Raw genomic sequence first — 15,168 nt, 5'->3', positions numbered from 1 at the left:
TAAGGTCACAATGATCGTGGGTAATGACTTTCCGATATTTGTATTGGTGCACTTCAGAGAGTCTCGATGTTGATTGGTCAGCTGAGGCATTATGACGCCATATGTTTCATGTGGAGAAAATACTATACGACAGCATGCAGTGTACGAAACTAAAATACGAAAATACAACCTGATCATGACCGCGTTCAAAGCGGTTTCAGAACAACCACTGTTACAGTTTGTTTAAGTTATGATTGTTATAGGAGCGCGGTCATCATTGAAGTTGTGATTCTCCTTCATTTCATTTTTTTTCTTTCTCCAAGGTTCATCCACTTAGTTTGGCCCAGAGGTATTTACAGATGATCGAACATAATCAGAATATTTAGTTCTGTCAATTATCATTCTGAAGCGAGTTTTGTAACAATCAAAGCTATGAAGCTCACTTGTGTTTCTGCTAAGACTTGTCAGGTCATCACATATCACTCTCACTTTACAAACAGGAGCCTCTTGCCCCACAATTTGAGATCCAGTTGGTTTCTGTTGCTACACAGCAAAATCAAAGTAATATCACAGTGAAGGGATGGGTCGCAGAGAAATGTGCTCTATATATTTGACCATGTGGTGAATCAATGTTAGATGTTCAAACTGATGAATGAAGTGTTCATGCAGCTGACTACCCCATAAATCACCTATAAATCAGCAAGTGAGTGAGTGAGTGAATTTATTCTGATCCAACATAGCCTTATTCCAGCAATGTCAGGGCGAATGACACCAAAAATGGCGTGCATTGTACTCAAGTACAATCAACCAAGCTAAGGACTTAACCATTAAGCGACCCCTCTGCCCCCACCCCCCACCCCCAAAATTTTGAAAATGAGACAAGACACAACATTCAATGTCTGAAATCATTTATTAGATAGAAGCAGTGAAGAAATCAGCAATATGCATATTAATACATATTTAAATCTGTAAGCAGTCATGGACCTACACAGGCAGCAGTTTGTGACATAAGGTACCTATTTTATTCTATCAGTGCTCTGTTTGCTGTACACTGTCCAACATACAAGCCTCTATCAAATCATCTGTTCTAGAGAGAGTGTACATTTTAACTTTGAGAATCAATACCTACTTTTGATGCAGCCATCACTTTTCCTACCAATCTCAGTATTAGGTAACAATAATCTGGACCTTCCTAGGTAGACAAGTGGTTGACAGCATGAGCATACACCCAAGCCATTGGCAAAATGATGTTCCCCTATCCTCACTGGTCAGCGTCTGGGGCCCTAGTACTGTGCCCCTAATCTGTCAACCCTATCCAGACACTAGCAAAACTTGTTAGGGAACCGGCTCAGGGTACACATTTGTCTGAATGAACAACATGATACTAAAATAGTTTAAATACTATAGTACAGTTAAACACCATTGTCCCATGTACATATACTGAACAGCAAAAGCAACAATGTTTTTTTTTTGTAAGTTGTTAAACAGTAGACATAAACATGAAAGCTCACTGTTCTGAGATTTTATTTTTTCGAAATTTACATTTCTTTTGCTGGTCAGTACATTATGAGTTTTCCAACGTCTGACACAGAAAAGGATATATCATTAGGAATGAACATGAATTTAAACTTTTACTTCAACCCAGCTGTAAGTCTGACAGGTCACTATTTGACACTATGGTGTTTGACCATAGTTCCAATACTTTTACTGCTGAGTATACCATGTGTTGATAATTATGCAACATCCCCTTGTGTGTGCTTCGTAAGGCTTAATATCAACTTGCTGCTTGGTTTCTGGAGAGGAAAATGTCAAGACATATTCTCATGTTTAAGGAAGAAATAACAGAAGGTAAGAAAATAACTTGAATTTTGGAAATAGGGAAAGTTCTCCAGATAACTTCTATCTACTTTACACTTTTTAAGAGCCCATTGAAATCAATCCCAGATGAGTGAGAGAGTGAGTATAGGTTTACATCGCTTTGAGCAAATATTCCAGCAACATTCCAGTTGACGAATAGGCATGGCTGATGGTGCTTAAGTATTCTGTACAGGTAAGAACCAACTGAACACCAGCAAAATCAGCAACATCAGCAACAGTGTAAACTTGACTTGTCAGTGACTAATCACTAATGGGATTCGAACCACTGATCCTAGCCTTGTATTCCTTCCAAAGTAAGAAATTGTAAGCTTTATGGAAAAAATATTAAATGGCAGGTCCCTCTTAAGCTTCCCTGTGAATATTCTACTTCTGTAAATCTGAAGACTAGGAGAGTTTCTCATAGAAATTACAGTGGTGTTATATGTGTTTTTCTGGTTAAATGTTGATATGAAACATCCACAGCCAGTACGGACTGTACAACATTTATTTACATCATGTCATGTCATGTACACTACTATCATGAACAGGAGAGTACAGTGAGTTAAAGCAGAGACCATATAATATTATATGGTCTCTGGTTAAAGTGACTTTCTCGCTACTGGATCACACTGTACCGTGCCACCATGATAAAACAATGCTAACACAAAACTCTATACATTGTCATGATAGATTTACTTGATTATGACATCAAAGTTTTTTTTGGCGAGTCATGAAAGAAAAGAATATCACAAATACTGTATTGTCTTCAATGGTTAAAGAAACTCAATCAAAACTTGCCATTACAAGTGACATCATACCTTGTGGCAGAATGTGTAACATAGGGAAGAAATTGACATCAAAATGTAAATTGTGACAAACAGTGACATCATTGTGACTTTTCATGCATAGACCCTCGATCTGTGACCACTGGATTCAAGAAAAATATAGGTGAATACAACAATATAACTGACTAGATATGCTAAAAAGGTGCAAGAATTAATTGCATGCCAAAAATTTATACGTGACACAAGTATGATACTGAACTTAATGTAATAAAGATAGCCATCACTTTATCCTAAAATATGGAAGATCGAAAGTAACAGATAAATATATACACCATAGTGAAATTTCTTTTCTGCAACTGCAATACATCATCTTCATAAAAGCCATATCACAAAATCAGATTAACTGTAACATATCTCTGTTACACAAAGCCCAATTGTAAAATGGCAGCTCAATGGCTCACTTATATATCACCACTCTACTTGTTTAATGAATGCAGAATTGTTCATGGTAATTGAAAAAGATTCAGTGATTCTTAACTGGAATATTGAAATATCTGTGTGAAAGTGTAAACACAGGACCAACAATACATTAAGAGTTTCCTGGTCTCGAAGAAGGGAGGGAACTCCTTCACATTTGTCAACAGAACATGAACTCAAAGATTGAAAGTTTTGTGTATTAGTATTTGAGGATTTACCGTTCAAGACAGCAGAATAATGTTCAGTTTCACGTCTCACTAACAGTTGACAGATATTGCACAAATGCTCCATTAAAATCACAACTTAGTTTCCGACACGATTCAGTGACAGAAATACTCTTTCATCAGAATCATGCTGACCTGTCATTTCAAACGAATCTGTATTATGGGATTACAAAATGATTTTGCACATACATTGCAAAGCAGTCAACAGCATTTCAAAGCAAATGTATTAAACTTCTGTATCAAGCAACATAACACAGCCTTCATATAGATATGAATGAGTGAGTGAGTGAGTGAATAGTGCTTAATTCTGCATCAGCAATGCTGCAGCTGTTCACATCCATACAATTTAAGTGCCAAACGATATGGCTGAAATATAGCTGATGAGAAATGAAATTTTCACTCATGTGAAGTGATTATGAACAGCAAGGAAATCTGACAGAGCAGAGTTTGACCAATATCCCAGCACCACCAGCAACACTAAGATAGAGCTTCAAACATTGTCCCAAGTTGGCAACTGAACCTGTGTCTTTGAGTGTCAAGCAAGCACTGAACCCATGCCAGTGTGATGAATGAACACTCTAACCAGCTGACTACCCATTGCCACAATACTGAATGCTGAAGTGACATTAATAAGTTTCATCAAAAAATGTTTGATATATCCGTAATTGAAATTTGATTTGGACATTGTCACTACTAATAAATAATCAATAATCGTGTATCTTAACTTGTAATGAAAACACATTTTGCAGTGGTTTGGTGACACAAGTCGTTTCCATCAAAGCCATGCAGTCAGTCATGGTAATGATACCCACTAATTGGTGTAAATGACTAATCAAGATCCAATTTCCAACATTAACTTAACTGCCTCAATTTAGCATCAGCATATCTGGACATATAGTTGACGATGTAACATGACATGGATGTTGGAATATAGTTCATGCTGATTGAGTCTATACATCAGATTGATGTAAACATAATGTCTATCATAACTCACGTGGCAAGCAAGCATCAATTATTAAAGTCATGGTTAAAAAGAGCAAACAATATAAAGAACCTATGAAACAGGGATGGAATGTACATGAGTTACATAATATTTTATTTATACCATTCAAAGTGAGGTTAGTTTTATGCCACATTCAGCAATACTGCAGTTATGCGGCAGCAGTCATGTTTGTATTAGACAATCCAGTGATCAACAGCATGAGCATCGATCTAAGCAACTGGGATACAATGATGTGTCAACCATGATCTTCATGGGTGGATAGGTATGGAGATGAGCGTGAGAACATCTTATAGATGTTAACACATCAGTATTTAACATTGACACATCCCCTTTCAAGTTCAAATATCTACTAATTGCAATAAACCGCTGCTGACAGTGTGATAACAAAAGGATCAAGTTCACTATCCATCACATATTTCTGGCAGCAACATCCTTAACAAGATATGCCATGGATTTGTTTGGTTCAGATAACCTTAGTATTAAGGAATGCTCGTGAAGATCACAAAAAATAAACTCTCAATCACAAATCATCAGAAGAAATCAGATGTAAAATGTAAACCAATAATGCTATACAAATGTTATGCAAATCATCCATATATTGAACAGTTCTGTAGCATTTGTAACAAATTCAACTTGGCAACTTCTCCTTTAACAAAAGAAACAAAATCAAAAGTAAATAAATATCGTATCACACCTCACTTACACATTCAATAGTGTTAGTGCACTGTATAATGTGTGTGCACCTAAATATGACTGTGTAAATATACACCAACAGGGCCCAACAGAATATTAGGGGCTGACAACATATGTATATGTATAACCAAAGTTCCACAGATTCAACATTGCAGCAGCTTACTGTCATGAGCAATGGAGAGGCTAAAGGTGACATGAAATATGTACATATGGTAACAAAAAACTTTAGCAAAATCTCCGTTCGGTATGAATCTTCATACAAGTACTTAACCTCCACATAAGATACTCTCATGTTCTAATCATATATGCATACAAGTATTTTGGTTCACAATTAAACTAAATATAGATCATGATCCATTAACATTCGACATTTAGTTTAAAGCTTTAGTTCACATGCTACTATCAAGATAGCTCTGTAAGGCTCATGCTTATCAACCTCATAAACTGAACATCTATTGGAACTGTCATAAATTATCTTGGACCAAAAAATGTGTCATGATCAAGACATGACTGTTTCCGTCAGTGAAAATACTTGTCAATACATAGCAGGCTAATGTCTTTGATGTTCCATCAGATCTTCCTAGGTGCTCGTTTTTACATATCCTGCCTGTGAAACGTATCATTTTCTGGTTCTTAGCTTCCTTCTCTAACACTGTTTTGTAAAGCTGTTGTATGTCCTGTTTGAATGTGAGGACCCTGTTGAACTGAATGTAAAGTTGTGGTATGTCGTGTTTATCCAAGTGTCTGACTATATTCATGTTGATGCAAGTGTCAGACTACGATATGTCATGTTGGTGCAAGTGTCAGACTACGATATGTCATGTTGGTGCAAATGTCAGACTATGATATGTCATGTTGATGCAAGTCTAAGGCTACGATATGTCATGTTGATGTAAGTCTAAGGCTACGATATGTCATGTTGGTGCAAGTGTCAGGCTATGATATGTCATGTTGATGCAAGTGTCAGGCTATGATATGTCATGTTGATGTAAGTCTAAGGCTACGATATGTCATGTTGATGTAAGTCTAAGGCTACGATATGTCATGTTGATGTAAGTCTAAGGCTACGATATGTCATGTTGATGTAAGTCTAAGGCTACGATATGTCATGTTGGTGCAAGTGTCAGGCTATGATATGTCATGTTGGTGCAAGTGTCAGGCTATGATATGTCATGTTGGTGTAAGTCTAAGGCTACGATATGTCATGTTGATGTAAGTCTAAGGCTACGATATGTCATGTTGATGTAAGTCTAAGGCTACGATATGTCATGTTGGTGCAAGTGTCAGGCTATGATATGTCATGTTAATGTAAGTCTCAGGCTATGATATGTCATGTTAATGTAAGTCTCAGACTATGATATGTCATGTTGAGGCAAGTGTCAGACTATGACATGTGTTGATGCAAGTGTCAGGCTGTGATGTGTCATGCTGATGCAAGCGTCAGGCTATGATATGTCATGTTGGTGCAAGTGTCAGACTATGACACGTCGTGTTGAATCAAGTGTCAGGCTATGATATGTCATGTTGATCCAGTTGTGTATGCTAGAATCATCTATCAATGAAGAACCCACATTGTGTTATGAGGCACAGCAGGGGGTTCTTTATTTGTCAGTTTCATCTGAGCAGCCTTAAACTACACAATCAGCCCAACTTCAAACAACCGAATAACAAACTAATTGATGCCTTTCTTCTTGCGAAGCTGTGCCTGCCAGGACGTTAATGGACGACCGTCTTTGTCCACTCGAGTTGCATTATTGCCTGTCTCAGGTTTTACAGGTGCTGGGGGCATCTCATTCTTCCTGAAAACAATCAAAGTTATTCGCATGAGTGATGTGTTGTTTTTCTGTTAGCTCATATACCTCGATCACCATGGAAACAGCAGCTTTGACTATTTTCTGTCAAATTGACATTCTCGGTTATGATGGTTCATAGTTTGGACATATTTTCTACATTTACTATGTTAGGAACCATATTTGATAAATACACACTGAATGCTGTCAGATCAAACAAAATAGATCTTGTGATAAGTTAATTATCCAAAATGAGGAGATAGTGTTGTCATTCCTATAACAACTGTGTCAAGAGTTTTTATTAAAAGAAAAAAATGAAATAAAGAATATTTTACAATATAATATAACACACTAGACAATAAAAAAATGTGAAATTGTCAGTCGCAGAAGAATGATTAATATCTTTAAACTCATTTGTAAAAGATCTCTGTCAACGCAGTTAAAAGACAGATATATTTGTTCCTTTCAATTCCTACAATGGACACAATTTAGGGATGAGTGAGTTTAGTTTTATGCTGTCTTTAGCAGTATTGTGCCAATCTATACTGAATATATCACATGCTTTACTTTGTATATGTTTGCATCATGAAATCATTTTACTATTTGCAACAAACAGTTAAAAAAATCTGAAAAGATAAGAGAGTTGTTCCACAGAAATCATAAAGTGTTAAAGTATGTGAGTATGATCAACTTAGGGTTAAGACTACGTTGTTGAACACAGCCCAGATGTGTAATTTTACAGGGTTGTACTAATTGTGTATTGTTTGTTTTTGTTTATTGTGCACAATATAAGTCACAGCCCAAAACTCTTGGAGTTCACTAACCCATTCACCAGCATCCTATTACCAGGGTTATGTGTTAATATGCAGTTCCTTGTTAGCAGAGAATAACAGAAACAAACTGACTTGACAAGTCTCTCACTAGCTGAAACACTCCACTTAAACATCTACCTTTATCAAATGGAAGAATGAAAAACAAAATGGATTCAAGGCTTCAAGCAATAGATATTAATTAGTATTGGTTCCTGAGAGTTTGGTTTACTCATTTGAACAGCACATCAGATGAGGTTCTTGAGAGGTATACAGTAGATGGTATTCAAGTATAAGACAAAATATGCTGGAAGTCAACTTCTTCTTATTGCGTACACAACGTCTCCGGGCTTTTCCTTGTCCCTTTGTCTTGTGAATAAAGTGCAAGGAAAAGCCTAGAAACGTGTATACAATAAAGACGTTGAAATCCATAACATTATGTCAGATACTAGAACTAGAACTCCAGTCATATTACTGAAGCAAGAAATTGAAGCTTGCTAGCTTGTATGAAAGTGACATTCTCTCTTTCTGAGGAGTTGGGTGATTGGGAGAGTTCAGTTTTATGCTGCTTTTTATTAATATTCCAGCAATATCACGATGGGGGGACACCAGAAATGGGCTTCACACCTTGTACACATGTGGGGAATCGAACCAGGGCTTTGGCATAAGTAAACACTTTAACCAGTAGGCTATCCCACCACCCATTTCAGTAAGGAAGTCAGGTCACAGTTATCAAGGGTACACAAATAGCACATACCTACCCAAAGCACATTTGACACACATTGTGGCAACATAACATAAAACCTCCATATAACCCGCACTCATGCAGATCAGAAAACCGCATATATTCCCACAATATCACTGGATGTGCTCTTACAAAGATCACAAGTTTTACATTGTTATTGTTTGTTGTGTAACACCTGGACAAGACCACTAGTGACTAATATGAATAATGCGGTCAGGACGCGTCAACCCACTGTGAACAAAGTCATGAAGTCGTTCTTCATGTTCAGTGTAATCCACTCTACCAGCATAAGCTGCTCAGAACTTATCAAAACCTAGGTGAATGAGCATGACTTGAAGGCATTTTAGGAAAATTCCACAATATGATGGCTAGGGTAATCCAGATATGGACTTCACACATTGTACCCACGTTGGGTATCAAACCCTGGATTTGCTGTGATGGTTAATGTTAATATGTGATATGTTAAACCCAACGGCTTGGAGAATCCATTCAAAAAGAAATAAGTGTGGAAGAAGCCATATGTAACTGCAGTACAATTTTATTGGTCAACACCAGTTTTCATTCATCATTGATTTTATTGAATTACTTCATATTTATACAGGTACATTTAGAAAATGATTTTTTTCTCAGCACTTTCGCAAACAGACTAGTTAGTAAACAAAAAGTTGACACCTGCACAACTTCACAATGTGAAAGGTAGTTTTGGTGCAGGTGGATGAAAATGTCTATTCATAAGGTCCCTGTTTCCATGCACTTGTGCATGCTCAAGGCACTACAACGTGCACATCATGGGTAAGTGGGTAAGTATGACAATCAACTGTTCACAAGCAAGAACCAGATCTAGTTTCGTTACATTACAATTTAATCCTTTAAGCAGAGCTCATAAAATATACCCCTAATTTATGGAGATTTTTAGGGATTACAAATCTAGTGTGAGTATTTTTCACTCCAGGATCTTGATGCTATTAACCACTTGTTTGTTGTAACTGGAAATATGCTTGGCAATTACAAAAACATTGACTCACTACACAACATGCGTAATGAGCACGGATTGATCTGGATTGTGAGACACAGTCAGATTTTATGACTGCTTCACAGAGTATCAATTTCCCATTCTCCATGTTAGCCTATCTGCTCATCAAAAACTAAGGTATCAATTGTAAATTCTTAAATCTACAAATTAGTTAGCTGTACTTTATGAAATATATATATTTGTTGGTTAGTTCAGGCATGAATATATAGAGTTTAAATACAAGCATGTAATAAGCTGATCCATGAAGCAAACATAAAAGACTTACCACATGGTGCTCAGTTTCTACAATATATATATATATATATATATAATAAACTAAACATAAACAACACTGGACCAGCTCTTACTCACAGTGTTCTCATAATCAAACATAAGCCTGTCTGTCTGTCTAGTCTTGACACTTATTATCAGCCATACATACTTGGCAGGTACAGTCAGCAAGAAAAGTAATTCACAAAACAATTGCAAAATATACAATTTAACCTGTTAAGTTCAATGATCTTCTGTATTGTTAAAAATGATGTCATAATGTTATCTCTGTTAAGGTCACATCGTGGACTTTCAGAAGTGTTCAGGGCTGACAGAGTTACCTCCCCTTGTTCTGCCTGTTTCACTCACTTGTTGCCTGTTTCCCTTTTCTCTATGAGAGCTCGCTTCCAGGCCGGCACATTCCGGAACCTTGCCTCTTCTGCTTCAATCTTAACAAAATGGATGAAAGTTAAAGCAAACCTTTTCTGGAAACGATCCTACAAAGGTTTACGATTCTAAAATGTGGCCATAAATATACATTTAGGGTATGCTCAAACTACAAAGACTTCTTTAGTCAGTGAGCCATGAGCACTCCATACCAGAACCAATCAGACAGCAATTCAATCATTAATACAATAATCTTCAAATTTCACAATTAGCATCTCATTACTTTACACAACCTCGTTCATTGCAATGTCTTAACAAGGCACTCGACACTTTTACACAATAAGTACTCATCAACCAAGTCTTATAAAAGCTTTTGGAAGAAAAAGCTCCCCCAAATCCAAGAAGTCATACAAATTAGTTGCATCACATCAGATTATCAAACCACATGACTGAAGTTTTCATATTCATATTCTCTCAATCTCCACTAAGGTGAAATTTGGGATTTCACTTTCTCAGTAAAGTACAAACTCTAGCACTTTTTTGGTTGAGTCCCATCCGTGATTCGAACCTGCATCCTCAGAGTCAAGCACCCAATCACCAGCATACAAAGTCAGCCGGCTAGCCCCACTGTGGAAGTCGCTGTGACTGAGCGGGCCAGGCGGCTGACTTTGTGTGCTGGCGATTGAGTGCCGAACTCTGAGGGTGCAGGTTCGAATCCTGGATGGGACTCAACCAAAAAAGTACTAGAATTTTTATTTACTGAGAAAGTGAAATCCCAAATATGACACCTAGGACATCATCTAGTTACCACATTTGTAAATTATTTTTGAAATATTTCCCGTAGTCAATGACATGGTCAAACGTATACCCTTGAAAAATGTATTGGCCCACAGGGCTGGCTATGAAATAAAGTTGTAAGCCTGCCATGTAACTAGCAAGCATCTGGCTGCTGGGCAGACACTATTTCATATACTGTTATCACAAATAAATAAATGCATGTGCAAAAACAAGTATTGTCTACAATTGACAGTGAAGAGGCTTTTATTGAAATTGCTGAGGATTATCATTGTTTGGATTCAAAATACAGTGGAAGCTGTCTTACTCGGACCCTAAGTAACTCGGTTTTCTATATAATTTGGACCAAATCGTTGCTCCCGGCAGAAGTTAACTAAGAATTATTACATATAGGCTAACTAATTCGGACTTCATGTAACTCTGATTTCGGACTGAAATCTCAGCCCTTCAAGGTAATTTACTATGAAAACATCGCTTAATAACTCTGACTAGCTGGACTGCCTGAGGCAGAAGTGCTTTTTAGTTAGCCGATTATTGACTTCAAACTTATTATCAGGTGTGATGATAACCAATTAACAAAAGGAATTAACAAGGCAGTTCAGCAAGCTGACATGACTCACTCAGTGTCATTTTTATGGTATGCGATTTTGTTCTAAAAAGACGATACTCCAGTAATTTCTCATCAGTGACAAAATGGTTTAACCAATGATACGTTGTATTTGTTGATTTCTGTGGAGAAGATTGAATCACACACGTCTCCATACAAGGGCATTACCCCGTGAAATAGCGCGTAACACGAAAACATGGTACATACTTCTAGCGCTCATGCTTGCGGACAAGACACGAAATGTATGTTGCATTGGAAACCAGTGAAGGACAAAACATTCTAACAATAAATTTACAAAAGATGAGGTGATATTTATTAATGGAATTACAGTTTTGATAATCTACTGATACGCAATAATGTTCATGATCATCTTTTGCGCTATTACCCCGAAAACACGTTTCACCATGGAAGTTGTGTCTTTCATCATAAAAGTACCGTGCATGCGTATCTCCTTGTCAAGGGAGCCAACTGTTCACTCTCACCAGTCCAATTTGGACTCCTTGTAATTCAGACAGAAAAGTCGGTCCGTGTCGAGGCGGAATTAGACAGCTTCCACTGTACAGGATTTATGTATATGATACAATAAAGAGGAAGGATTCACAGGAACCAAACAAGTTGAGCTCTAGTTTGTTTGAAATTTAGTAAGAAATTTTATGAAACAGATAACATCAAATTCTGACCAATTCTGATGATAAGTTGTGTGCCAAATCTAACACGAGACTCCAATACCTTCCCACATGTGACTGAAACATTACCAAACCTAAGTGTGATCTACTGGTTTGAAGTCACCTGACCAAGGATACGTGTCAGTTGTACACAAATACATTCATGCCATTAAACTGACTATAAATTCAGACTACAGTGGCCAGACAGGAAGTATTCACCTTCCGCCGTTCCTCGGCTTCCTTCTGAGCCTTCTCCGCAATGCCCTTGGCCAGCATCTGTTTCTTCCACTGAGGAATTGGTTGTCCGGAAGAATCCTTCTCTGGCACCTGGTCAAGGAAGTTTTTTGGGTCAAACTCCCCTTCTAATCTGTTCGTTGGGGCCTGAAGGGAAGGTAACACATACTGGTGAACCTCTTTTAATACATTTCATTTGTTCATTAGTTTTTACCTAAGCTGGACTGGTGACAGCATATTTCAGAATCATCACCTTCAGGTAGATTAATATGGTTGTAAAACTAAAGAGAGTAAGAGTCTAAAATGATACACTTCGGTGAGACACATGAGTATACTACTGACAACCAAGAATCATAACAGGAGTGATCTCAGACCCACAGGATTTCTGAAAACAAATTTCAACAAAGTAACATTCCAACTATTGATGTTAAGAATGGGAATCAAACCCAGTGTGACAAGCGGATGCTTTAACCACCTGGCCACCCCACTATCACAAATTGCGGTCATGTGGGGAATCAAACCAGGTCCTTTCATGTGACAAGTTGATGTTTTGACAACCCCTTCAACCCATGAGTACCAAAATTAGTCAGTATTTACAACTCACCGTCTTGGGTAGTGCAGGTTGAGGTTGACCTGCTCCCATATTCCCATTGCCGAATGAGAACACCATTGTGGTGCCACGGTTAGGACCCTTGGACGTCTTCAGCCCTGACTTTCCTGGGCCTGCCTGCAGCTCAGCTATGAGGTCGCCTGGTGCAACGCGTGGTCCAGACCTTACAAAGCCATTCTGGTTCTGGAATGCACCCCCAGACAGGCTGGATGGTCTGCAACGATGAATGTGTCACTATCAACATGTGGCTTGATTGGTAAGAAAACATGGCTGCTCCAATACTAGAACAAACTATTCCATTCATTTCTAAAGTTCAAAATTCATTATCAAAGTTGACTGGCCATTTTCCAGCCATCCAAAGTCAACATTGATGCTACACCCTTTAGTCATGATAAAGACACCCTAATCATATTTACAATCATGACCCCTGCCCCTTATCTTGCATCAGCAGTCCTTTGTCTATACTCATGATCAATTTTCCTGATGAACGCTTATCACACCCTACAGTGAAGAACTGTCTAATATAAGGACTTACTTTATGTTTGTGTTGCTTGGCGATGGTGTGCGGTCCTCCACTGGAGGTGGGGGAGGAGGTAGGGGTGGAGAGGGGGGTGGGTTCTGTGCTGCTGGTGTAGTTGAAGCATGTGGCGTCACTTTAGGGGGTAGGGCTGACATCATGATGCTTCCTAGTGGGCTGAAGCCCATTGGGCGACCACTTGTGGGGGCACTGTGTTTATTCACTGATGTCCCATTGGTCACTGATGTTGTGCTTGCTGATGTGTTTCCGTTAGTAATTCCGTTACTGGCGGTGACGGTCTTGTTCTCGGACACAACTGACGAAGACTGAGGTTTCACCACAGACTGACCTACAGAGTTTCTGGGGGATACATCTCCATTTGTCATCTGCCCGTTGGCAGCTGATCCATTAACTGTGGACGTTGCGGTCGACGTAGCAGAATGGTCAACTGGAGAGGGGGTCATTGTCATTATCAGCTTGGGCTGGCTGGACTTCACAGGTGTGGAGCCTGTCACATTGCCATTTTGTTTGGAGTGAGTCTTAATATCACGTGAACCTGTCCCATCATCGATACGAATAGTACTGCCTCTGATCTGAATCACAGTCTTCTTTGTCCCCCCATTCTGAGTTACTTCCCTTGGTGAAGCCATGTTACCACTAGGCTCCTTTTCTTCAATCACAACATTCCTTCCCCTGGCGTACAATTCGGAATATCTCCAGGACGATATGTTGTGTGTTGGAATTGTCTCCCCTGACTCCTCACAACTGTCACTGCTACGAGTAGTGTCGTACTTTGAGTGCGGACGACTCTCAAACCGAGCTCTTGCAGCTGAAAACGGAACTCTCTGAGGTGAAGGTACTTTCACTCTTGCATCCTGGGCATCTGATTCCTCAAACTCCCTGGAAGCTGATGCTGACAGTGAACTCAAGGTGGATGCAGTTGATGACAACTCGCTCACCACTGACCCACGATTGCGACCGTTGTATGGAGGCGACACTGGTGGTGAAGGAGGTCGCAGTGATGAAGGTGAAGGTGACCTGTGGATAGATGACCTTTCACCTGGCTGAAGGACACATTCAGGCTCCCCGGTTTCCTTAGATAAACGTCGACTATAGTCTGGATTCTTGTTATTATGGACTTCTGCAAACACTGCAATAAGAAGCAAACACCAATTCGTGGGAAGAACAATATCCAAGATGGACTCATCCCCAAACATACCAGAGTCTGTACTTTATTAAAAAAGTGTAATCCCAAATGCATCTTATTACAACGAACAATTTTATGTGTTTCAATTATCTTAAGATAAACATTTGTTAAAAAAAAAACCCCAAAAACTAAGATTATTCACATTGATTAAATTCAGAAATGAATAAATCCACAAAAACGTCAATGTAAATCTGTTGTAATAAGAGATTTACACCAACATGATCCACATCAGCCTATAACTTTCCACCACAAGCACCACACAAAACAAGGGAAGAAAAACAAAGAGAGGCAACTTGGGTACAATGCAAAGAAGCTGAGAAACATAGCATGCAAGGTGTTCAAGAACCTACAGGGAGGTGATTTACTGGAGAATTAACGTTATTGCCAGTTAAATGTATAAAATTGAGAACAAGATTGGGGTCTTGGCTTCTGTAGCATCTCTAATGTTTCAACCATGATTTGCTGGAATATTGTTAAAAAGAGATGTGAAGCTATACTCAAT

General features: G+C 38.5%; 1 protein-coding gene across 3 annotated transcripts in view; it reads right to left on the bottom strand.

Moving 5' to 3' along the window:
• Positions 1 to 870: 870 nt before the first annotated feature.
• The window catches only part of LOC137268091 (espin-like), a 79,595-nt gene continuing 65,297 nt past the window's right edge, over positions 871 to 15,168 (bottom strand). For 2 of the 3 annotated variants that reach the window (XM_067802599.1, XM_067802600.1), the window contains 5 exons: positions 13,478 to 14,609; positions 12,937 to 13,156; positions 12,318 to 12,479; positions 10,014 to 10,093; positions 6,596 to 6,817 (listed from right to left, as the gene is read on the bottom strand). In XM_067802599.1, coding sequence (XP_067658700.1) covers positions 6,691 to 6,817; positions 10,014 to 10,093; positions 12,318 to 12,479; positions 12,937 to 13,156; positions 13,478 to 14,609 — 1,721 coding nt within the window. In that variant the 3' untranslated portion in view covers positions 6,596 to 6,690. Of the gene's footprint in view, positions 6,818 to 9,660; positions 9,678 to 10,013; positions 10,094 to 12,317; positions 12,480 to 12,936; positions 13,157 to 13,477; positions 14,610 to 15,168 lie in introns of all 3 variants that reach the window. The other variant, XM_067802601.1, reaches the window with a different exon arrangement.

Source organism: Haliotis asinina, chromosome 16 (assembly GCF_037392515.1).
Source record: "Haliotis asinina isolate JCU_RB_2024 chromosome 16, JCU_Hal_asi_v2, whole genome shotgun sequence".
Classification (NCBI taxonomy): Eukaryota; Metazoa; Mollusca; class Gastropoda; order Lepetellida; family Haliotidae; genus Haliotis; species Haliotis asinina.
The sequence above is the reverse complement of the archived record's forward strand: the minus strand, read 5'-3'. Positions and strand labels throughout refer to the sequence as shown.